Source organism: Phalacrocorax carbo, chromosome 1, assembly GCF_963921805.1.
Source record: "Phalacrocorax carbo chromosome 1, bPhaCar2.1, whole genome shotgun sequence".
Taxonomy (NCBI): domain Eukaryota; kingdom Metazoa; phylum Chordata; class Aves; order Suliformes; family Phalacrocoracidae; genus Phalacrocorax; species Phalacrocorax carbo.
The window spans coordinates 120,498,508-120,524,371 of NC_087513.1; the positions used below are offsets into that span (position 1 = coordinate 120,498,508).

Consider the following 25,864-nt stretch of genomic DNA (forward strand, 5'->3'; position numbering starts at 1 on the left):
GCTGCTGTCCCGGGTGCTGAGAGCAACGGCCGGCCCCGCCCCTCACGGGACCGCGCGAGGAGCGGGGGGCGGGTCCGCCCCGCCGCCGTCCCGCCTCTGAGGAGGGGGGCCGGCGGCCTGCGCTGCCACCGAAGGCAGAGGGTCCCGCCTCCCCGGGAGGCCCCCGGGGCTGCCTGGTAGCTCTCGGCGCGGGAGCCCTGGGAGGGGTGGGCCGGCGGGTTAATAACGCTCGGGGGTGTGGGACGCCGCCGTTCCCCCTTCTGCTTCTTCCACTTAGCTCTTCTCCCGACCTCTACCTTAAGCGTCGTGAAACAGGCCGGTGACACTGATATCCCGAAGAAAACAGAATTTTCTTCTAAGTAATAACAATGAACCATGTGAGCCTGGCAAAACAGAATTTGGCAGCCAGAGAAGGGAGCTGAGAGATAGGGAAGCACTTGTTTTACGACTACATCCATGAAGAGAGCTGAGAAACTGATAGAAGGGAACATCCCACCTGAGAAGATGCTGAGAACTGGGGGATAAAGTATATAGTCAAGGAGAACAACTATTGGGATCTTGATAAGAACTAAAACTAAGTGTCCTTTAGGTGAACTGTCCTCATTATAATACTAACAATCATGCCCATAGGCCAGAAAACCCCCCACTCAAATAAGCCCCTTACTCTCTGAGCATGCATGGTAAATTTAAAGGGAGGTGTATCTTTAAGTTGAAATGAGAAAGAAACTAACCAATTATTAGCTGAAGGGTATAAATATTAGCTGTGACTGACACGTTTAATTGTATTCATACCTTCTGGTTTCTTGGTGCGGGGTGCTAGCTTTGTGGAGTCACCACCTAGCACCCATCTTTGTACAAAAATTAAATTAATAAAATACCTCTGCTCTGTGTGTAGTTTGGCATTTTGTACACTGGGTGAACGAACCCACTTTTCAGGATAACAACATCTGAGTTGAGACCCGAGACCCTTCAGTCTTCTGAGAGCTCCCAGTAGTTTGGCCAGTTTGGCCTGTAAGCCACATTTATTGGGTTTTTTCTGTCAGGTGTAATTATGTTTAGAAATTCTAGTCCATGGATCATATGCTTTCATTTTATATCTTAATAGTTTCAATCTGATGAGCCTCATTCACCTCCTCAGCAGACCAGGCATTTCCCTGCACACAGTGTGGTGAATCCCACTGGAAATGCAGTAACTCCTTACATTGGAGTGAGAAGGCCAACGGCATTCAGCTCCAGTCTCCAAAATCCCACAGGATTACCACAGCTAGCTTGGTGGTGCACGTCTGATGGTGCAGTTAGAGACAGAGGACCCACGTATACTCCTCAAGGGTCGTCACAGAAACGTGCTTTGGCCATCACCGGCATGCCTGGGGCACTGTCCTACTCTTAGTGGTCAGGCTCAGGGGCACTCTGAAGAGATTCCCTTGTTTTCAGTGCAGAGCACAGCAGAACAGTGGTAATTCGGGGGTCAGGACAGAGGTGGGGAAATGCTCTGGTGGCCAGGAAAACCCTGTGTTTCTGCCTAAATGAACGAAGGAGTGCAAGTTATCTCTCCTGTTATTTTTTCTAGGTTGAACTAACTGCTGTGGTGACATGGGCACTGTGCAGTTCTAACAGAGTTACTAGTAAGATAGCAGAACAATGAGTCAGTCAGGTTTTTACGTCGCTTAAGCATCTTCTGCTTTCACGTATACAATTACTTTTACTTCCACTAATTTTTTTGTCTTTTCCTTTTAGGAACTATAATTCTTAAGGATCTTAACATGTAGGTAAATCTCTGTGTTCTGACTTTTCCCCAAACTCCTCTACTCAGTCAGCCTCAGCAGTGACCTACATAAGTCTGATTACATGTTCAGTCACCTCAGCCAGTCAAGAGCCTCCCGTAACAATATAATTACAGCTAAATCAATGCAGGGAGGCAAGAGAAGGCTCTCCTTTCTCAAAGGGCCAAGAAGAGTAGAAGGGAGTAGCTCACCAGGAAGAGCAGAGAGGATAGTGCATCATAGCCACCCTCAGTCCATATGAATCAGTAATAACACCCCAACTGGAAAAGACCTGCTTTGTATTTTATGTCACATCTTTTTATGTTTCATATGTGAGCTGCAGTATTCAAAAACAATCACTCTCTAAAACCGCCTTACCTCAATCCACGGTAGTGCTTTGTTATTCTTTACAGAGGAAAATGCCCCTAGCCTTGGCTAAGGGAGTTGATGGTGACGGCATTACAGCTCATGCCCACCTCCTGCAGACGTTAAGGATGGGTTGCCTTGCTGAACACAAGTGGCGCTTTGCTTCCCTGCAAAGCAGTGGCTTCACAGTGCTTGCAGGAGCTTGGCAGGACTCAGGGCCTGCTGGAGACAGAGGAGTCAGGCAAATCACCTCACTATTCCTTTTGCACAGTAATTTAATGGCCGAGGTTTCACAAGAGGAGCCATGCAAGGATATGCGTGGTGGAAAGCTGTTAGCTAACTAAGCACTGGGCAGAGGAGGTGACGCTTCTGGGGTAGGCAGTAAAAGGAGTGGCAAGTGGCTGGAAAATGTGGTGGAGGTGACCTTGTACCCTAGGTCAGAGCTTTACCACTCAAACAAGAAGAAAAACAGTGCCATCTCTATACAAAGGTACACCATATATTCAGGTAATTTTCTTGGTTTTCATAGGTAGGAATCTAAATAGCCAGTATTCCAATAATAAATAAATAGCATTTATTTATTAAAATGTGTCACTTATGTGGCATATGTGGTTTTTTTGTTTTCAGTTGGGCAAAGATGAAAATGAAAGAGAACTATTGCTAAATACCATTATGTTCTTAGCTCATAGGAAACGTTTGGGTTTCCGAGTTAAACACCCGGTTACTAATTTGAGAGCGCTTTCTGTTTTGAAACATTTAAGTACACTGAAATTAAATTTTGTTAGCTGGCAGAGCGTTAGGAAGCTGTACGTTTATTAACTCAAAATTGTATGGTTATTTCTCTTTCCTGTACTTTCCAGCGTTTGACTAGGGAAGCCTAATTTGCATAATGGGGCCATACCGTTATGAAGTAACTGCAGAGTACGCGAACTACTGCTCCGATTGCTTACCTCCTGCGGAACTGGGTATGAGTGCATGTTATCTGAAGCACAGTCTTCACATTTCCTCCCTTTTCACTCTCAGTAATGCCTCAGTATCTTCTTTCACCTAAGGATGGCTAAATCCTTTTATCTACAATAAGGTAATGTCTCGCATTATAAAACTGGTTACTTAGTCTGAGTGGCATGTTAATTCTAAGTAGACACTGCGGCTCAGAGTTGTAAGGGAAAATACGTTTGGGAAGCATATAGCGGTGCTCCCTGCTAAATTTGATGACAAAAATAACCAGATATGTCTTTTGGCTTCAAAGCTCACGTAGCCCAGGGAACAGCTGTGACACAAACAGGATGCAGTGACAAGCCGCCCAAGACACTCCCCCTAATGATCACTAACTGCTCTTGCTCTTCATATTGTTTCAGAGTCCTGAAGGAGGAAAGTATCTGAAGGAAGAACAACTCATTTTCTTGGGAACTAAGCAGGAACTATTTCATTGTAAAATTTAAACTGCTCTGAACCTAGAAATGGCAGATAGCACAAACGTCTGCGTGTCAGGATCATAGAGGTCAGTTTGACCTCTATGAGGGAGGCACCATTTACAGCTTTCTATTCTTAGAAACTGTCTTGTGAGGACAACTACAGCTTATATAGATGCATATAATTAATGACAAGGAGGATATATTTTGTAGTTTCTGGTCTTTCAGTTGCATTTGGGTGTGTTTCAATGTCAGATTAAAGTTAAGCTTTAGGTATGTTACTCTTGAAACAAGGGCCGCTATCCTTACTTACTTGTTCTTTTTCCTTTTCCATCAAAGACCAACATAATACCATAAATATTCTTAAGATCCTGCTGATCTTGTACATAAATTTCATTTGGCAAAAGGCCCATGAGGGATAGCGGGTGTGCTGATTATCTGCTCTGCTCTTACTGCTAGCTTGGCTGGCAGCTGCCAGCACCAACTGCCAGTCACCCTGGCAGGAGAGGGCAGAAGCTGCCATAGCTGTGAGCTGCCCTGCATAAGCTCCTGGTTTGCAGTTTAAGCAGAAGCCCCACACGGAGAGAAAGCTCCAGCGAAACCTGAGGCCGTTTCTGTCAGAGGTGCTTATGAACAGGGAAAGACAGTGACATAGCAAAGCAAATGGCTGTTAGGCACAGGACCCCATATGGTACCTCCTGGGGGAGAGGACAGCCCTGGCTGTCCTCTTATCCTGCTTTGCAGGTCTTCACTTTGAATTTAGCCAGAGACCTAAGGAAGAATGACCAAAAGGCACTTTTAAGGCCTGCTATGCTCCCGGCTCTCTCTGGACTTTACCCTGTGTTAGGAGTGGGGAGACTTTTGGCAGCACCCAGGTTTTGCAAGGAAAATCCTGCAGTGCCAGGCCTGGCCTCAGGGGCTCCTTCCAGCACTGACTGAGCTTTGAAAACACATGTTGCACAATGAACATTAGAAACTACAGTACTTTTTGTTCACCCCTGCATTGCAATCAGTGTCTCGCTACAAAGAGGTGATAAAAATATAGCAGGCTGCACACATTACCTCTGATGTGGTAAAGGTGGCGTGCTGCTTAATTCACGCTAGGTGCACTTCGGTGTTCCTGCCCTCTAGGAGCTCTCTGCTCCATGCCCCTGTCCTACCATGCATCCTTCTTCCAGGGGCAATGCCGTTGTGAACCAGCTTTTATCCACCCAGCCAGCAATGTGGCTCTAGAGAACCATCTTTTAAAATTCTGCCATCAAAATTAATGGGAAGAGCGGATGTAGTCTGCCTGATTCACAGGTTGGTTTTCTTGCTTTGCCTACAGTTCAATCATTTATTGGTTACTTTGTGAGAGCCAGTCCTTGGGCACTCAAGTCAGCTTGAGTTTTGCTCTGAGCTAAATTAGAAATGCAAATGACCATGTATTGCTTTTGGTAGGGGATACCTGGGAAAGATTGTCTTTTGGCAGGAATTTAGAGAACAGAAATCTGTAGGAAAATATTTTTTTACCTCTTAGAAGGTAGTCTTCTACATCTTTCTCTTTATAAAAGCTAAAACCACAGTCTAGTGTACTGCATGGTCAGTATTAGATATTAGCAAAGTGTAAACTGGAGCTGTCAGGAAAAACTTGATGAAATCAGCTCTCTTCATCCTGAAACTTTATATAAACCAGGTTGATTTCATCAGCCTTTTGGAGGAAAACTGTGGGATTAGGGAATTAAGATAATACCTAAAGGGGAGTTCTTGTTTGGGAATATATATTTCAGGACTTTTTTATTATTCTGCAATTTATACTATCAGACACAGTTAAAGAATTCAAAATATTTTCTTAGATTATGGGACAAACAGTGGACAAATTGCAATTTACTGTCACTACCTTCAGTATATTGAGCTTTCTTCCTCCAATTCAGAATTAAGCCAGATTCTGAAATGTCAAAATCCTTTGCAAAATGGGAACTTCTCTCTGCACAGCTCTTTTTAAGCCCTTTACAGGCAAAATGAAAGCTGCTTAGTATGTTTGTATGCCAAGTAAAGATGGCCTCTTTTTGTGCTCATAACCAAGGCAGAAAAACAAGTAAATGACATTTCTAGCCACTCAGTTTACAACTGCCTCCTCCAAGTACAGTTAACATTGGGATTTCCTGAAAGTGTGATAATTAGGAAAGAAAAGTTTGTATGAAAGCTATTCTTGAAATACCAGTAATATTTTTTTGCATCTTGGCTAAATATAACCTTTCAGTTCCCTCCTGCAAATTATCCAAGGGAAAGTGTTCTGCTGTATTTATACCCTGCCTCCCAGCTCTCTGACCGTACTGCTCGTTTCGAAGCAGAGCTCATTCCATTCTTCAGCCACATGGGAAAATTCTCAAGTTTTTCTTTTTATCTATGGGGTCTCCCTTTCCACTAAAGTGCAATAGGGACATACACAGGTCACTTCCATTCCATTTAGGCAACTGTTGCTAATGTCTTCTCTCAAGACTTTTATGACAGTCAGCATTACTACTGCTACCAACAGAGCAGTTGGCATTCATGGGATGAAAAACTATCTTACAGTCAGTATAAGAGTAAAGTAGTGTTACTATTACATTTTTCTCCACTTCTTCCTGGAAGTGGGTCTTGTTTCATTAAATAACAAAAGCCCAAACCTCAGCTGCTTTATTTAGGCATAGCTTGTAACAACATAAAGCTAAAGCAGCCCAATCCTTTTGTCCGTACCATCTCAAGTCCTGACCTGCTAGCTCAGAATGAATTCAGAATGAAACAATTGAGGAAGATGGGACTAATTGCTGCCTCCTCACTCCTGTCAGCTTGAATACCTTTGTATTTTGTCTTCTTACACCTGACTTGCAAGGCATTTGCTTTAGTGTAAGCTCTCTGTTGCAGTCTGCTTTCTATTTCACTGTGGTGCTTGTAACTGTTCTGGTACTTGATGTCTATTAAAATATGCCTCAGTCCTCCCTTCTCATATAAATGCCTTCCAGTGATCAAGTCTGCAGGCACGGAGAAATGAAATCTATCGGTAGCCTATTTCAATCTGTTTACTCTTCAGCAATTGTTTCCATAGCCATTTCCTGCACTTCCACTCAGCTCTCCATGCTGTTGAAGAGGAGTAGAAATAAAGGCAAAGTAACAAGAGAAACTCTCCCATTTCCTGCTGGCAGCAGAATTAAATTCTTCAAGAAAAGTTCCCCAAAATAGACATTCTTCTTTTGTAATGAAAGATGGTCTATATATTGTTTTACAGATTCCATTTATAACAATACAGCTTGGCTGTGTTTTGGTTTTTTTTTTTAATTATGTGTTCTTGGTACATTCTTGTTCATTTTTCTGCGAGCAGGTGGCTGACAGTACAAGAGCTGACTGGGATCTCTAACCAGGGAACCCCCAACCTAGCCACAGGGGCCACTGATCCCCGTAGCAACAGGTCACGTGCAGCAGCCCAGCCCAGGACTCCCTTCAGTAGATCCTACACCAACAGACACCTCTGTTTTTACAGATTTTTACAGATTTTTCCTTAGGCAGCATGCAGTGATTTAACAGTCCCACTCTCCAGCCCTCTGGAAAGCCTTGGGGAGAGTCAAGAGTAGTATACTGTCAGCACCGCTGATCTCAGTTTTCTAAGCAGAACAGGAGGCTGATAGGCAACTCACAGGGTTCAAATAAATGTCCTTATTTGATTTAGAGATTTAGAAATTAATTTAGAATTTCACTTAGAAATTAGTCTCCTGCAGTCATAGCAATATCTCTCCTTGTGGAAGAGGCCTGGAGGCAGTTTTACTACACACACACCCCCACACATACCCCCCCGTTCCACTTGCTATAGTTTTTTTCTTCCTAAGTAGCCTGTAGTACTCGGGTACTGTCCTGCTCTGGCTGGGGAAACAGCTGTGCTGGCACAGCGGTCTTGTCTGCTGGTCTCTTTTCCTAAAGATACCGACTGGTGATTCTCACCAGCTTTCTGGCAAGCTAGACGCAATGAAAGTACCGATCTGGAAACTATATAGTCACACTGGTGTGGCGCTGTGCCGGCACTAAAATTTCTCATCAACAGGCAGGACATACTGTGCAAACTCAGCTAGATGTCTTCCAGACCACAGCTGGCTTACCTCTAGCCCTTTCTGAGTATGGCCGCAGCAGGGCTATACCTGCCTACTCCCAGCCATACGGGCGTATCCTTCACAGCCTCCTCCTTTTTTGGCTCTCCTGGATGTTTTGGGTTTTTTTTGTCTGCTGAAGCTCTATGGCAGGTTATGTCTGGATTGCACCCAGTGTTGATGTGAACTGCTTATACAATATCCCAGCTGCTCTGTTGGGAACACAAAGCATGCAAAACTAATAAAGGCAACTAAAAGCCATGACTCTCTTGGTCCTGAGAATCCTGCTACTTGTGTGGAATGAAGTCGAAGTAGATATTGAATTTTATATAGTAAAATGTATATGTTAAATACTATTTAACAACCCACTGTTATGTAAAGAAATTATGAACTTTTCTGCTCCCCTAAGACAAAGAGATCACTCAGTGACTAAACAGATTAGCCTCTTCCATCTGTGCAATTATGAATCATAAAATAACACTTGTGCAATTTACTGGAAAGAAAATGCATTAATCGGCTAAAGGATGCAATAGTCTGCATTCAGACCTCTGTTAAGCCAGCATCACCTATTCAGCAAAGGAAAGACTACACTGACATCCACTGCTTCAGTGTTTTGCTACACCAGGACTTGAGAAGTTACGAGCACCACTCTTGTTCAGTGGAAGTAAAATTTAACTGTCAACCAGGAAATTAGATAATCAACTTTTGTGAGAGAAGCACCAGCAGAAGCATACGTAAGCATCTGCCAACTCATACATCTTTACTTCTCTTTGGTTTTGCAGACAAGAACACAACCTGTTCTATTTCCTCTTGTATGAACATTGCCAGCAGCTTAGAAAGCCAAGCTGCTGCCACACTCGCTGCCCTGTATAACCATTTACTGGACCATATCCTTAATATGTATTTCTTTCTAGAAAGGAACTGGCAAAATGTCCTTCCCGTTCTTCTCTGTGAGACTCTAGATTACATAAGTTATTTTAAAAAATGTTTTGTGTTCTTTATTTTAACCATTTACTCCTGGCTGTAGACCCCTTTTTATCTCAACAGACCTCTGGCCCTCCTTTGATACCCTACACCAGCAGGCTGCTGTGCAACCAGCAGCACAAGCTCATGTCATGCTGCTCCTTCACCCTGCGTTCTTACTTATTTGATAGCTTCTGGCAACTGTGGCTGCTGGTGGCCAGCACTGGCACTGCAGAGAGAGCAGCTGTGCCAAGCGTGGCATCTAGCAGGTTTCAGTGATGTTCGCGGCATGCATTAGGAGGAACCTTTATTTTAACGGGAGACGCGGTTTCTACGAGAAGTAGGAAAAATATCACGGGGGTTTGTGGCTGTTTGGCTTGTGCTTTTTTGCAAGTTGGTTGTAACTGACGATACAAAGGTACTCAAGCAAGGTTACATTCTTTAAGGAACTTAAAAAGGGCCAAGCCAACATAAATTTAAAAAATATAAGGACCTTGCATGATGATGATAGTTGTGATAATTTGGGATGGATAATCATGTATACAAACAAATGCACTGTGACAGGTCTGACCTCTTCTGCTGTAAAGAGACAAAGCTTGATTTGTGTGTGTGTGTGTGTGTGTGTGTGTGCCAGTCATAATAAATGGTGCCAGGGTGCTTTCTCGTGCTGGTGCAAAAGCGTGGTGACGTGATTCCTGCAGACCCCTTTTCCTCGAGGAGCATTCCCTGTCTAGTTTTGTCTCTGCTAAATGGTTGTTACAGTAGAAATTACAAACATCAACTCACATAGATGCTCTGCTCTTGTTGTAATTACCCCACCTATATCTGATGTTAGCTATGCTTTTCCACCCCAGGGAACAAACGCTCTCTCCATGAGACAATGGCATTTCCATGATACAGGTGCTTAGAAGAATAACAATGCTTGAAGTATTTCCTTGTCTAGTTCATGCACCATCATACAGAGGAGAGTAAACACGGAGAGCTAAGGCGGCGTCGGGATGTGCCCATTTGTGCTCCACCTCCAAGCGTGAAGAGTCGCTAAGCTTAGCATGCCACCCAGGGCACCAGCCATTCCAGCTGAGCTGATGGGGGTTTGGGGCAGCTGGTTTTTCGTTTGGATTCACAAAGGACACAGAACTGTATTGCCAAAAAGCAACTACACGCTGTCCTTTCCCCAGGATGCTGGATGAAACCGTGGTTTGTCTTCTACTGCATGATGGTTCTGTAAAAGCTGTGCCATTGTGAGACCTTTTGATGCTGAGTAGCGGCTTTTGCTTTTATCTGTGAACCAAAATCATCTCCTTAGAAGCTAAGATGGATGCTAATCAGGAGCAGTGCATTAGCTGTTCAAGTAGGAACTTTGTAGCATTTAGGGAGATTAAGACATTTTTTTTAACCTCTGATTCACTACTTACAAATCTCAGCTACACAGATGTGAGCCTGAGCAGGACTCAACACCTGCCCGTGACAAGCTGAGCAGCAGCAGTTTGTGCAGCCCCCACCTGCACTGCAACGCTCTTGTGCAACTCCGAGACCCTGGTTCTGCAAACCTTACCGTAAGGGAGAAAGGCTTGTTTATTGACCCAGAGAGTGTGAAAGAAAAATGCGCCTGGGATCACGGACCAAAGCCAAGCACGTGTCTAAGCGTTTGAAAGGTGGGGCCTAAGTAATATCATACTGGGAGAAAAAGAGTTTATTTTACTGGAATTACTGGCACAGGCAGTGCAAGAAAAGAAGGCAGAGATAAAACAGAACTGAACGCTTTCCTGAGTGCCTTAAGTGGGCTGCTTGTCTCAGGCATGTGATACCCCACATAGGACAAAGTTATATAGATAAAACCCGCAGAAGGTAACTGTTAGCAGCTATTCCCTTTAGGATGAAATAAATAGCGTAGGGTTACCTGCACCGGTGAGGTGGTCATCAGAAAGAAATACACCTGCAGCTGAACGTACACATTTCTATAAATAACTAACTAAGCTTTGAAATATGTGTGGTTGCTGAAAATGAAAAAGCACTCCAGGATCAGGAAACCAGAAGGCAAATAAAATGATTATCTTTCTTTTAAAAAAAAAAAAAAGGAATAATTTTTTTCTTTTCAAAGAAAAGGAATAATTTCTTTCTTTTTAAAAGAAGTGCCACCGAATTTTTCCGTCAGTTTTCACATGACCTGACGCCTGATTTCTGAACGTTTGTTGTTTGGCGCCAGAAGCACCCCCGCGTGTTTCAGGCGGGCAGCCGCCAGCGCCGCACGGAAGCTCCCGCCGCACACCCGCCGGGCCGGGGCCCGGCCCGGGGACCCCGCCGGCGATGCCGGCCACCGCGGAGGCCGTCGGGCCGCTGCCCCGGAGCCCCCGGAGCGGGGGAGGCCGCCGAGGTGACAGGTGGGTCGGCGGGGACGGCAGGCAGCACCGCCTCAAGGAGCCGCTTTTCTCTCCGCCGCTCCCCGGCGGGCCGGGCCCCCCCCCCGAGGGGCCGCCTCCCACCCTCAGCCCCGCGGCGGAGAGGCCTGGGGAACCGCGGGCAGACGGCTCCCCTCGCTGGCTTCGCCAGCCCATGCAGAAGCGGCCCGGAGCCGAGCTGAGCCCTGCAGAGCCCAGCCCTATCGCGGCCCGCCCCACCACCGCGGGGCGCCTTCGTCCTCCTCCTCCGCCGCCGCCGCCGCGGTGGGGAGGGGCTCGGGCAGGCCGGTCCGCCGCGCAGCTCCCGCGGCCGGGCGGCGATCCGCAGCCGCGCCCGGCCGCGCCGCTCGGCTGGGCTCGGCTCGGCTGGGCTCGGCTCAGCGCAGGCCAGGCAGGAAGCAGGAAGCTACCGGCGGCGGGAGGAGGAGAGGAGCGGCGGCGGGTAGGCTCGGCGGGCGGGGGGCGGCCGTGCACCTGCCGTGCCCGCGGAGGGGGCGGAGCGGGGGCGTCGCCGCCGCCGCTTCCCGCTCGTCTGGCGGCGGCCCCGCGGGGCTGCCCCGGAGCGGCGGCCGGGCGGGGGCTGTCCCGGGAGCGGCGGCCCCGGCTCTCCGCCGGAGGCACGGGGAAGGCGGCTGCAGCGCTGCCGGGGCTCAGGCGTTTGCCCCAACTGCCACCACCGCCCTCGGGTCTCTGTTTTCTTTCCTTCACCTTTTGCCGTGCTTTCCACCCCATTTTATTTCTTTGAGGCTGGGCTTGCTGTGAGACCCCCCTACCACCCCCCCAGCCGGCGGAGTCAGGCCCCGGAGCCGGGGAGCGGTGTTTTGGGGTGCCCCTGGGTGTCGTTGGTGGCAGAGGGAGTCAGCCCTTGTGTCCCTAAGGGTGCAGGCAAGGTCCCACCGAGCAGCTGGAACCCAGAGGCAGAGCCCAGCCCTGGGCTGGCATTGAACTGCGTGAAACCTCCCCGTGCGGTGGGAGCGGGGGCTCCGGGAGCCCACGGCGCCTCATACCCCTGTGAAGGGCCCGCCGTGGGGAGAGGGTTGTGCTTGCCACCTTCCCCTGGCTTGGCGCCTGGGCTGGCCCCGCGGGGTGAGGGTGTGCTGGCCTAGGCCTGGCTCGACCTCTAGGCCTCCACTGGGTCATCTGGTGGTGTGGTAGCGCGTGGACTCGTACGGTTGGTGATGCAGGGTCCTGGGGCACAGGTGTGGATTCACTCTCTAATCACAGGGACTCTTGTCCCCTGCTGTTAAAGCAGGATTAACTCATTTTCCATGTTCCGTGTTAAATGGAAGGAATATGGCCATTCAAGGTCCAAAGCTGATGGGTTTGGCAGTTTATGGCTCAGGTGCTGAGCTGCTGGGTATTAAGCACAATATGCATTTCATCTGCACGTGTCTAAAGGCCCTTGGGGTCCTTAAGGACACCCTGATGAGGACTTGGCATTTCCCACTGTATCTGTGTACACAGTATTAATGTCTGCCCTCCAGGGGAACCGTGCACAACCAGGCAGGGGCCAGGCAGGAGCTTCGCTCTGTCTCTGGTGTGCAGCACAGCTGAGCCAGTGGTAAAGGCCAGTCACGAGTGACTGTATTTTCCTGAAACAGGGAGGGAGCTATGTTTCAGCCAGTGCAGCAGGAAGCCTGAAGAAGTAATACAAAGTTTGGAAGGTAAATGTGGATTCCAAGTAAGTACCAGGATATTGCGTTATATGTTGCAGTACAACAAGGAGGGAGCAAAAGTATTTGTTTTCGTTGTCAGGTAAAATAGTTGCTGAAAATGAAAGGACAGAAAACCAGTTCGAGTGACTGAATTGGAGCTTGTCCTTGGCTTCATTAGTGAAACGGAAATATAAAGGATGTGCTGGTAAACTACCAGTTATGTGTTGTAGCCTGTTAATGTCACTTTTGAAGAATAGCTTGGTTTTAAAATCTGGTTTAATCTACAGCAGGATGCAGCCTTTATAACCTGTTACCACAAGTTTTATTGCCCCAAGTTTCTTTGCTTTTGTGGGGGAAGTTTTATTTGTTTATTAAAAGCACATCAATGTCAGAGGAACTTATGGATATATGGGGACAGAGGTAAGCTGTTGATGAGTAAATGAGAACGTGGATCTCTCTGCCTGCAGTAGATAAAATGAAATCAGCTCCTGTCAAATATAGTTAGGGTGCAGTTCTCTAAATGCTGCTGAGAATCCAGTCATCTTTGCTAGGGCCTCGTGACTGGATTTATGGCCAGGATATGCTGTTGGGAGGTGGTGCGAGTGTGATCTGTGCCGCAGGTGCACAGATGTGCGACCATGTGTGACCACTTAGGGTTAAAAGCTCTTTGTAAGATGCATGAAATCTTTTTCTGCATACGCTAAAGCTGTTAAATAGTAACCTGCAAAACAGTTCCTTTTCTGTGATGACAATTGCCTTGTCCCATTGTAAGAGAACCATTTAAAGAGGTTTATAGCCTCAGAGTTTTATTCTTTGCCAGCCTTTCAGTTTTTTCCCAGTAGATATGTGTGTCACCTCACTTAAAGTGTGGCCAGTTAAATAATAGCTTAGGTGTTTGGGATAACTGCGAGAGAGGGGAGATGGGGTTTGGGACCACCCTGAAACAGATCTGATACTGCTGGCAGAAAAGTTCACTCCTCCTCTGGGTTGCCTGTGCCTGCCTCTTCTTTCCTTTCTTCTCCCACTGGAGCTATCCGCAGCTCATTTCAACCAAACACGAAATTACTGACAAGCAGTTGTTGGTTTGAAATTAGAGTTCAGCTGACCTAACTGGCTAGCCATGGCTGTAAGGGGCAGTTCCCCCCTTTAGTCCCTGCCTTTATGCTCCTGCATAAAGGAGCATCCTATGTAGCAATTTCATGGCCGCAGAGTGAGTAAATATTGTCTGTTGGATCAGCTGTTTTTCAGGGCAGGTTTTCTGAGGGAACAGCCACCTGAACCATCGCTGCATGAGTACAAGGTCTGACACAGGGAGAGGCAGGGATCTGCAGCCGGGGGTGGGAGAGGGGAGGAGAGTGTAAGGTTGCACTTTCCCTAACCTCTGCAACCTCAGAGAGGAGGTAGGAAACTGATGTTGGGTGGGAATGATTATGGGGTTTGCTGATTGATTGCACAACCAGTTATCTGATTCAGGACTGGGGGAAGGAGGTGGAACACGCCAAACGAGATTAGCAAGTCAGTTCACTTTTAGGGGAGGGAGGTGTCAAGCTGAACCAGGACATTGTGGAAAAATTAAAGGTATGACAAAAACATGTCAGTGTAAAGGAACAGACCCTTGATCTTTTGGTGGGATACGCTGTTTTGTGAAGAGATGGTAGTTTTCCTCCATTTCTGGGGAAGAGCCTGTGTGGATAGTGAACCTTTCAAGTTGCCAGCTTTGACCAAGCAGATACTGTTTGGTGTTGTCATTCAGCTGGCTAGGGAGGAGTGGTTTTGATTTCTGTAGTAAGATGGGGCAATAAAGAGGAGAGGAGAGAGGGTCACACCTTTGCCTGCCTGGTGGCAGCCTCTAAAATTTCCAGGTTCTCACAAACCCTTGGTCTTGGCAGGTGTGTTTTCTTCAAAGGAGATTTTTGATTTAGCTCATCTCCTCTTGTTTAACCAGAAGAGCTAGTCCTGTGTCCTGCCAGCTTCCTGTCAGGAGCATGACAGTGGCTGATGCTGGCGTTAAGCCCGCTAGCTGGGCTACTACCAGCAGGGTAGGGGTTATGCTGCAGACCCTGGTGCGTTATGTGGCATCCTGCTGGGGTGGCTCTGCTGTCAGCAAACAGGGAGGCTCAGCTTGCCTGCGTGAGTTGCAGTCACACCTTTTGCCTACAGTGCCTTTTGTTATTATACTCAACAGTTGGCTCAGACTTGCTGCAAGATAACAGAGCATTGTAATACGCTGTTGCAGTGCCTCTAATAAAGGGTACTGTATATATTTTCCTGTTGAGGGGCTTCAGCCCAAATTTGAAGAAACAGGAGGAACTCTACAAGATTTTAAATCAGACTGAATTGATGCTGCCACAGTCTCACTCTTCGCCCCATGTCACGTACACACGTGAGCCTGCCTTCTCCCTTGTGCTGGATGAGCTGGTGCAGGGAGCTCAAGTGGTAAAAGAACTTTTTTCTTTTTTTCATTCTCAAGTTTTCTGGTGATATGCAGCGCTGATACTGGGGTGGGGAAATTGGGCTGGAAGAGGGAGAGCTGGTCAAGCCTTGCTGGCAGCGTTGTTCAGCAGCACCAACTCTCAAGCTGGAGGAGTCTCTATTCTGGGCTGAAAATACTACAGTCATTTTTGAACAAATTTCAAACTCATGAGTGTCTCTGATGTGTTAAAATAGATCTCTGTAAGGTGGGGAATTGCCTATTTATAGTCTTTCTGGGACAAAGAGCAGTGTGTTTTGATGTCAGCTGGCTTTGTATCATGTTCTAAGTTCATCTTTCCCTTATGTCCCCACTGCTTTATACTAGGTTGACTTTTCAAAAATAGATTATACATGATAAAATTCAGAAAAGGCTGCAATTTGTATTGGCTTAAAGGTCCCCATTGCATTTTTGATGTCTAGATGGTAATTACTTGTCTCTGAAATAGATAATTGCTATTCAAACATTATGATTAGAAAATATTACAATAAGTCGATAAGAATATTTACTTATCAGCTTCTCTTATTTGAAGATCAGCAATTAACAAAGGCAGAGTGAAGAATTTGCTACATCGTGACTGACGGTATAAGAAAAATACCTACAGGGAAATCAGCTCTGCAGCGTCTCTTCCAAGTTTCCTAACAGCCTACCATCCCACAGGTTTGGGACGATCTTTGGTAGGCATTCTGAAGAACAGATAACGTTGTCGCAAGTTTACAACTGTGTCACCTAAAATTTGATACCAGCTGTAGAGTAGATGGCTCAGCTTCCTCCTGGGATTCGCTTCATCACTTCGTTTTCAAGAGATCAGTGGTAAGTCTTGAAGTATGGTGGTGATCTTTGTTTTGGACAATGTGAGTTTGTATCTGGGGAAGATGATACTGTTGCCTTGCTCTGGTTTTGCTTTTTCATTGCTCAATATATACAGCAAGAAAATATAGTCAGTTGTATAATGAATAAATATTGCTGGCATTTAAAAAGCGAGATACTTTGTTGGAGGAACCCAGACAGGTCCTTATTAGTCAAGCGTGCTAGAGAGCAAAGCCTTTTGTCCCTTTCTTTGCAAGGTATGTATTTAAAGGGATAAATTTCAGATTTTCATTTTCAACCTCTTAGGTGGGAGGAGTGCTCAAGGCCAGCTTTCTTTTCTTAACCAGAAGTGTATTTTCTCTCCCATAATTTGATGTGCAATATAGACGTGTAGTACTACAGTTTTAGTTCTTGCTACTGTAATATTAAAAAAAAAAAAAAAACAAACCCCAAACACAAAAGGAACAACAAAACAAAACTGAAAACTCTTTTGCTTTAGGAAGACTAATCTTGGAAGTTGGATGGCATCAGTTCTTGTGCTTTCTGTGACAGAATACTGAGTCAATTGTGTGTGAATAACAAAAATAACAAATGAAAGACCAGGCACTTCCCATTTGAGTATTTTTATCACGTGCTTTCTCTAGTAGAGCAGCAAGGGCAAAGTCATTTCAGTTTTATCACTTGTGAGGATGTTTTCCTCATGGGGGTGAATAACTCAGCTCGTGGGATAACTTTTTGTTTTTATTGTTTCTGTGAATATGCTGGAACAATAAAACAAGACCATTGTTATGTAAAAGTTTGTAAGGCAGAAAGTGATTGAAAAAGGCTAATTAAAAATTAGGGACCATAGCAGACAGTGTGATATCAGATCTTTGTATGTCTGTATGTACTTTTATTTACAGATGTTAATTTTAAGATCAAGGCTAGAAAGAGCCAGTATATACACCCTGATCTCTGTGTATTGTGAAATGCACAAATCCACAAAACACTCTCCTCCTCAAACAACTGAAACGCGCTGCAGGTACAGAATAGAATAGATCAGATTGCTATTTTTGTTTAATGCTCGCAGTGACAGGGTGTCTGAGGTGCCCTTTTAATGCAGATGAACTGCAGGGAAAGACCGAAGGATGCCAGTGAGATACAAGGGAAATTTCCTTCCCCATCCTAAAGCTGGTTAATTATGTTCATGTGCTCCAGCTGACAGTACGCAGTCAGTGTCAGTCCATCTCTAGAAATGGCTGATTTTGGTTGTTACAGAGGAAGGCAAAAGTAAACCAAAATCCTAAAACCAGTAAGGAAGGAAAGAAGTAATAACACACAGTAGCCAAACTGACAATTCACAGAGCCATTGTTTATGTCCTTATTATACTGGAAAACTGGATGAGAGAGTGAAATGTGAAATCTGATTATCAGTATGTTTAATGTTGAACTGCCTTTTAATCGACCCCAAAGGAAGGTTGTAAATAAGGCAGATCAGCTGCCAGAGCACTGCCGTGTTGTCCTGCTCATACCTGTGTGCTACCAAGCTCCCTCCCAAAGCCAGATCAGACTAGGTGTTGTAAAGCAGTGTAACTGCTACGGTGGTTCTTCAGGCTGTTAGAGAACGTGAAAAAAGTTGTCTTCCACTTTTCCAAGATTACCAATGCCGTGTGTAATGTTTTTGTGTAAGTTAGTACTAAAAGTAAATATGAATAAAATAATTTTCAAATACTCTTTTTTTTTTTTTTTTTATATATATTGTAGGTATAGAGCCTTCATTTTCTCTCTCACTTTCTTGTTGTATGCCAGCTTCCATTTATCAAGGAAACCTATTAGTATAGTTAAGGTAAGCAAGGTTGCATCCTTCTTTAAACATCCTTCTACACCTGCCAAACACGGAAGTAGTTGTATTTTTCAGTATTTCCTTTTGCGAAAGGCAGTGTTTAACTTGGAATGGTTTGAAAGGTGAAAAACTGATAAGGCTAATACGCAGTGACATTTGCTTGATAAACTTTAGTAACGCCACACCCAGAATATTGTGTATACCCCTAATTGTTGGGCTTAAGACTTGAAAGAGCTATGCCTACATTTAATTCATGTGAATTAATCTAGTTATAGAAATTAAGAGTTTACAGGTTTACATTCATATGTTTGAGAAAAGTTGCTCATAACTGCTGAGTCAAACATGGTAAAATTCTACTGGTGTTCACAAGACTGTTCCAAGTACTGTTGAGCGTCATAGTTGTCTGTACACCTGGGATTCTGTTTCCAGTGAAGCTGGTGGCAAAACATTATCTCATTCTAGGTTTGTTTAATCTTTGGCCTGTGTAACTTGCCAAACACAAATTAAATCCCCCAGGGCTGTATTTTTCTGTAACTGATGAGTAACAGTGGGCAAAGTAGCTTGGTGTTAGGGAAGAATTTTGAAATTCTGCAGTATCAGAAACACCAATTCACTGTAGCATTTTGTTTTTAATGTTGTAATTAATCATTCATGTAATGGTGGTTTCACCCAGCAAAATACCAAGTAATAGATAATGGCTAACAATTTTACTGATTTCAGTGGGTTTGACACAGGTTCGTGCAGAACTAGAATTGTTAAATTTATTGCTGTACAGGGGATTAACAGTCACAAGTGAATTTTCCATTTTGAAATTTCCTTTCTGTATCAGGGAGAGCTGCATAAGCATTGTGCTGCTTCACATGAAGTTGAAGTCAACTCCTACAAAGAAAATGCTGTCCAGATTCAGCCTGTCAAAAAGCCATCTAATATTTCTCAGTGCGGTTGGGAGCCATTTGGTAAGGGTTGGGTTTTTTTGTTGCTGTTGGTTTTTTAATTTAGTTTTTAATTTTTTAAGTTTTTATTTTTCTTTCATAATAATGAGCTGGTATTCATAATTAGATTATTTGCCTCTTGCTATATCTTCTTCATGTGTGGAGGTATTCAGATGTGTATGGGAGGGGTGTTTTGTCTTCCATGTTCTCACTGATTTTTCCAAAGAAAGTTAAGTTGTGACTTACCTTATGATGTCTTTCCTACCTAAAGTCGCTTAAACAACTGACATTATTTTATCTGTTATAGCTATGAGATAGTTCCAGTAGATCAGTTTTCAGTCAGAAAATGGGATTTGTCTTTAGAATGTCTGTAAGGGGAAAAAAGGGGTGAAGAATAAAATAAATCATTATAATTGTCTGCTGTTTTAATTCAAGGTCCAGCAATCATTTACATGAAATTACTTGGTGTTTATCTAAATTGGAAGTTTTCAGAATCCTTATCTGCCAGAAAGAGTGTTTTTCTCCCCATTTTAATGGAGAACAATGGGAGACACTGTTGCAGAATAGAGTTGACAGCTTACTGAATAGCTTACGAACCTGGCCTTTCACTTAAATACAAAAAGTATTTGCCTACTAACAATTAAATTTGAATTTAATTGTATTTGAGGTTAATAGAGATTTTTAATAATTCCTTAACACTTTTGTCACTACCAAGAACGTCAGTGAAGTAGAATAGTCTATTCTGTCAATGTGCCAGTCCGCTCCAGTCTATCTAACCATTCATTCCAATTATTCTTTAATCAGCAATTAAAACAAAGTCCTACTCTGTTCAAAGATAGTTAAAGATCTGAGCTCTGGGCTTCCCGTGAACAAAATTCCTGGTATAAACTGCCTGTTGCAAGGTAATCTGTCTGCTGAAATTATTTAGTCCCACAGGTTTCCAGATGTATTGGGATGCAGTTAAACTTGGTGGTTGTTTCATGTCCCTGGACCAAAGGGAGACTGAGTTTGCTTGTCTAAAACACTACTTAGCTTTTTTTAATGGTCATTTGCTGTACGGAGCAGAACCCTGGCTTTTTTTTTTTTTTTTTAACAAGACTTCTAGCTCTGTGCCTTATGAATAGTCGGAAGATGAAATGCAAAAAGCTTTAACCATTTAAAAATATATATTAAGCTGATTCCTTAAAAGCCTATATGATGATGGATTTTTTTTTAGCCATTTTGACTGTTAGGACCTCACACATTTGCCTCACATCTCTCCACTTTTAATAAAGTCTGTTAAAGTTTGGCTTTTCTTTTGTCGAAAGATCTATATGAAAAGAGGACCTTGTTAATACCTTGTGTTTCTTCTCTCCCAAAATGCTGTTTTGAATAAGGTGGAGTTAACAATGGCCTACCAATATTTTTCTAATTTATTACATGCAGAAGGGTCAACTGTAGAGGGAATTTCTTTGGTTAAACAAAATGTTTTGCAAAATATATGCTTAAGTCAAACTGCCTATAGAAAATTAAATGTCAGCGCGTGTTCACTAAGATTTCTTTTGTAATATGCAAAAATGGTTGGGGAGTTTTTGGTACATTTAAACTGATAATTTGTTTTGAATATTATTCTTAGATAAGAACAACTACAAACAGTTACTGGGAGCACTGGATTACTCGTTTCTGTGTGCATATGCAATTGGAATGTATTTAAGGTAAACCTCACTCTCTTGGAAATCTGCTTTATCGCTTACTGTTAATTTATGAGGCTGTACTACTTCTGAGATATTGTCCTTTCCTACTGTAAAGTTTCTGGAGAAGAGAGTGTGAACTTAGTAGCTGAGGAAAAAAGCCTACATCATCCTGAGTTGTATCATACTTGTTGGTATATAGAAGGCTTCTTACCTGCACCCGTCCTGACTGCTGTGTGCAGGAATGCTTTGTGACTTGCCATCTAGCCTGTCTTTCCTTCATATGGAATATGAAGAAATATATGCTGGAATATATGTCCTCAAACTTTACCAGTCTCTAGCTTGCACATGTAAACTAAACTCATTGTCAGCTTTCTCTGTAGTCACAGGACAGAAGCAGATGCCTCCTAAAAAATAATCCCAAAACCATCTTAAAATGTGCAATATTAGCTGCTGTTTGGAGATGCTTCTTTTTATTGACTAAAACTAGAACCTTCATAACTAGAATAATTAGCAAGGGAGACAAGTCTCGCTTTAAATGGCCGGAGACATGTCCCACCCTATGGGTCATTTGGAAAACAACTCTGTAAGTAAATGACTTCCAACACGCTTCAGGTGAGTATCTCCCTGAAAGGTGGTCGTGTAGATGTCAGCACTTGGAACTTAGTGAACAGGAAATGTTTGTTGGTTTTTTTCTGTCATGTGCTAAAACCTGCTCATTTGCTGCTGTGAAGGAAAACAGCAGTTACTAGTAAAGTTTCTGCTTAACGAGAATTAGACAACACAAAATACTCTTTTATTTGTGAAGGCTTGGGGTATGATTTCATTTTTAATTTTTGCCTTTCTTTTTATTTTCTTCCATATTCCAAGTGGAATAATAGGAGAACGGCTACCTATCCGGTACTATCTGACAGTTGGGATGCTTGCTAGCGGACTCTTCACTGCTATGTTTGGATTGGGTTATTTCTATAATATACATAATCTGTGGTTTTACATAATGGCCCAGGTAGGCACAATGTTACCTAGATATTCTTGAGTTTCCATGGTGCTGTTTAGTATTGTACTGGGTTTTTTTCAGCTGCAAACAGTGATTAGTGGTTGGATGGGAGGATGTAAATGCTGGCATACATTGTTGTCGATGACAGGCAGAAATGATAGAGTAGATAGCCCCAGGTTTTATTTTTGAAACATGTTTTTTTAATGCAAGAAATCTTTGAAAACAAATTAAAGTGTTTCAGTCTGTCAAATCAGTGGTGAAATCTTTGCAAGCTTACATGTGGGTGAGTTTTAAAACAAATATATTTACTTTTGTCAGTCTGCCAAGACCTGCGTGACTCATCCTGGCTTTCTCTGCAGGAAAACTACATTTATACTGCTAATGATGAACAGTCTCCCACATTGGTGTGGCTGAGAGCAGGCAGTTTCTGTAATGAGATTAATTGTGTGGGATTTTTCAGACCATTTGTAGATTTCATCAGGTCACAGGTCCCAAGAATATTTACCATTGACCTAAAACGGAATATAGGTCAGGACCAGGATATGGTTAGCACCTCTGAGCCTTTTTGGACAGGTCTGCACCTGGCACTGCTGCTTTCTTTGTGTTACTGCAGTAGCACTTTCACCACTGGCACGTTTGCATGGCATTGTGCAAAATGGCATGCAGCGATACTAACTTGGGTACTGCAAGCTTTTATAACCCTTTCACCAAGTCATCCATTTAACCATGTCACTGCCCCAGTGCTCTTGGCTTATGTGGTTTCCACGACAGGAGCTGGCTCCTTTAGGGTTAAGCTAACTATCTCTACCAATGCCACACTGCGCGGTGTGATCAGTGAATCCTGTAATACTGCGGGTGGTCTCACACCACCAGCCTGATTGGTTTTTGTTGGGTAGAGTAAGGTTGTTCATTGCATGTTCAAACGTTCTTTGCACATGTGCATTATTGTACTGTGACCTTTATGTTAATGTGTAATTCTAGACAGGGAGCTTTTTAGGAGTTGAGATAAGTTAGGATTATGATCTGTGCAACATGGAGGCTGAAATAGTTCTGACTTCAGCCTGAATACAGTAAGTTAAGTTTCTCACTCAGTTTATTTACAGGTGTCTGTTAAGCATTTTAAAGTTAATGTTCAAAGTTATCCAGTCTCCCCTCAAGTTTTCTTTTTTTCTGCTTTGTTTGACTACAAACATGCTTTGCCGTATGTTCAAATTGAGATCAGTATTATGTTGCTGTTTGAGTGTGGGGAATTCATTTCTCTGTTCAGTTCAGTCCAATGTGATTTTTTTATTTATTTATTTTATAAGCACACAATTGAATGATTATCTTTTGTGGTTCAAATCCTAAAAGAATTGGAGAGATGTAGGTAGAGGGAAGAATCTCTGCAGAACATTGTAACTTGTTTATTCTTGGAGAATAATGCTTTCAAACCCCCTCCTAAATTTCTAAATTCAAAGCATTTGTGTAGGCTTCCTTTTCCCAAAGCAGCACTCGGCAGGAATTGTGTAAGAAACGGACTTATTATAGGGTATGTTTATTTATTATTATTATTTTTATATACTTTCAGATAGCTAATGGGTTGGTGCAAACTACTGGCTGGCCGAGTGTCGTTACATGTATTGGCAACTGGTTTGGAAAAGGAAGGTAAATAATACGTAATCCAGAGTTTTGGAAGTACAAATCAGCACGTTCTGGGCTGTAATATTATAGTCAATTTAAATATCTTTTTTTTGCTTCAGTGTTTTTTGGGGATGAAACAAGCAGTTAGGTAGATCTTTAAGAGGCGTTTCTTTTTTTAGGCTGATTAGTTTATATATCCGTTTGAAATATTCTCTCTCATGTCACAGTGTTCTGTGGTAGCTCTTTTAGTCTGATGTTTAATTTTTCAGGTGAAATATTTCAGAATTGAATTAAGAATAATTCTTGTGAATATTAACAGTCTGAAACCACTTTTTAATAAAGGCTGTTATTACACCATTTTAATGTATAATTTCCCATGTTTTCATTTGTGTTTCAAAGCAGTTGTCAGGGTGTACCTTTAAAAGTATCTTTTGTCTAATGTCTTTTTTCTAACACACTTACAGAAATTTGAAAATTTAATTAAAAAAGAAAATACACATGGCAGCTGATTTAACATTTCTTTTTGTCACTTTCTTTAAATCATCTTTTTTTTTTTTTCCTTTAATCCTCCATAGAGATCACTCATAATGTTTGTTTTGGCATATCGTACAGGAGTTTTCCATAAATTTTAGCATGCAGCTCTTGCAAATCCATTGGCTCTGATAATGGTTGATGCATGTAGCATATAGTAATGCTACTGTAGTACCATCCGTTGTAGATACATACCATTGAACAAACATTATCGTCAGTCGGTTCAAGAGAAAGACATATGAAAATTAAGTATATGCTTTCTAAATAAAATCACAGGACAGTTATGAAGATGTAGGTTCAAACTAGTTTTCCATAGTCCCTGCAGTCTTTCTGGTGAATGTTACAAAATGCAGAGAATGACACCATCATACAATACTGAACAAAACTGATGAGTCTGTGTAAAACAATTAAGTTTATTTAGATTCTGCTTTGTGTAAAAGCAGCAGCCTTTACTTTTAAGAGGCCGCATAGTAGACTGGTAGATGGGACTCTCGTTTGAATGTCAGTGATCTGGTTCTTGTTTCCATTTTGTTACAAATTCTGTGAAACATGAGCAGACCTCTCAAATCTTGTTTTCAGCCAAAGGAGATGATTTGGTTTAGTTCAAATTAGGTTGTTCCAGGTAAACTCCTGCTGAGGGCAAGGCAGTTTTCCCATGACTTACAAGGGAAAAAAGAAATCTGCTAACTGTTGTGACTTTGGTAGGATTTTTGTAGTTTACATTAGCTGAACTGGACCTATTCTACAGCAGCTCTAATCTGGGATTTCCAGGCAGGCAGCAGTTTGATGTGTCTGTTAGCTAAGCTTGCACAGGTGTTATCTTCTACTAGTACCTAGCAAGTCCAGAATGCAATTAGAAAATACTGAATTTGCTCTACCTGTCCTGTACAGATTGTTTTCTTCTGCATGATAAATCTCACATATCCTGAAAGCATCAGATTATCGGTGCAATGTGTTTGCAAAGACATTTATTCCCAGAAGCATCAGACTTAGCGTGCACATGCTACACAACATCTGCACACTTGTTTTTATAAAAGAAGCTCTATCCAGAACTATGCAAGCCCTAGTGGTGCCTTTAAATGCCATTAAATGCAGGATGAGTTCTGTCGTGCACAGAGGAGTATTTAGAACACTTCTATTAATATTTAGGTGCCTTGAAATTGCCAGATGAAAGACTAGCATAAAGAGGTGGTCATGGTCAGTTAAGGAACAGTAGGTTGCAAATATTTCACTAACAGATGAACAGTAATTTTTGATACACTTTTCTCAAGGTAGTAATATTTACTGTTGGAATAATAATAAATGTTTGTGGTTCTTTTTTAAACGCAGGAGAGGTTTGATCATGGGAATCTGGAATTCACACACTTCAGTGGGAAATATCTTGGGATCCTTAATTGCTGCTTATTGGGTGTCTACATGCTGGGGTCTCTCTTTCGTGATGCCTGGTGTTATCATTGCTGTGATGGGGATTGTTTGTTTCCTGTTTCTTATTGAACGTAAGTACATTAATAGGACAGAACCATGGAGGGCTCATTATGGGTAAAGAACACCAACTGTTCAAGCTAAATGACCCAGTGCAAAGTATATTCCTCAAGGTATGCCAATACTTAAATAAATTCTTCCCAGAACACTAGATGGAGAAGAACCTGTGTACTTCTAAAGAGTTTATTCACTCAGACTCTGGCATACCTGAGAGAGTAACACTTGAGAATTCAGTCCACTGCCCTGTCATTAGTTTCCTGTCTTTAATAATCAGTTAAGTGTATCTTAGCAGAATGCCCCACCGGGCTGTAGTGTATATTCTGTGCTACCATTCAACCCATGCCATCCATATTCTGTGCTATGAAATACAGAAGTCACCTGATAGAGCAAGTTTTGCCAATTTAAATTAGAAATTAAAAAGGAATGCCCCATCTTGTCCCAACATAGACTCAGAGATATTAGTATGAATGCTTATTTTACTGTAACTGTCCTGTTTCAAGGAGTAAAGCGTTCTGCAGATATAACTAGAATGATGTAATGAGCTGGACTGCCAGAATAGGACTTAACGTGGCCATAGGATGGGAAGGGTACTTGGAGCACCCTTTTCTTTTTCTCTAAACCTACAGTTACACATTTCTACCAGGACTAGTTCTGTGTTACCTATACTGGTGGTTTATTGTTGCTAAATTACGCTTCTGGTAAGCGTTTTAAGAGATATTAGTTATGCTTGTTTTCACTACTAACTATGTGTGGTATTGTATTTCAGATCCTAAAGATATAAGTTGCTCCAGCACACCATCCAGTGTAAGTGAATGCTTTTTCTATTTTGATTTTTGCCTCCTAATACACCTGTTTATTATGATAGCTCTGGAGGT

General features: G+C 43.0%; 1 protein-coding gene across 6 annotated transcripts in view; it reads left to right on the top strand.

Moving 5' to 3' along the window:
* The first annotated feature begins 10,809 nt into the window (after positions 1 to 10,809).
* The window catches only part of SLC37A1 (solute carrier family 37 member 1), a 41,258-nt gene continuing 26,203 nt past the window's right edge, over positions 10,810 to 25,864 (top strand). The window contains exons 1-10 of one of the 6 annotated variants that reach the window (XM_064472349.1): positions 11,093 to 11,442; positions 12,602 to 12,681; positions 15,658 to 15,938; positions 17,679 to 17,760; positions 18,587 to 18,713; positions 20,305 to 20,383; positions 21,230 to 21,365; positions 22,924 to 23,000; positions 24,837 to 25,003; positions 25,756 to 25,793. In XM_064472349.1, coding sequence (XP_064328419.1) covers positions 15,883 to 15,938; positions 17,679 to 17,760; positions 18,587 to 18,713; positions 20,305 to 20,383; positions 21,230 to 21,365; positions 22,924 to 23,000; positions 24,837 to 25,003; positions 25,756 to 25,793 — 762 coding nt within the window. In that variant the 5' untranslated portion in view covers positions 11,093 to 11,442; positions 12,602 to 12,681; positions 15,658 to 15,882. Of the gene's footprint in view, positions 10,983 to 11,092; positions 11,443 to 12,601; positions 12,682 to 15,657; positions 15,939 to 17,678; positions 17,761 to 18,586; positions 18,714 to 20,304; positions 20,384 to 21,229; positions 21,366 to 22,923; positions 23,001 to 24,836; positions 25,004 to 25,755; positions 25,794 to 25,864 lie in introns of those variants that run through there. The other 5 variants (XM_064472376.1, XM_064472339.1, XM_064472365.1 and 2 more) reach the window with 5 other exon arrangements.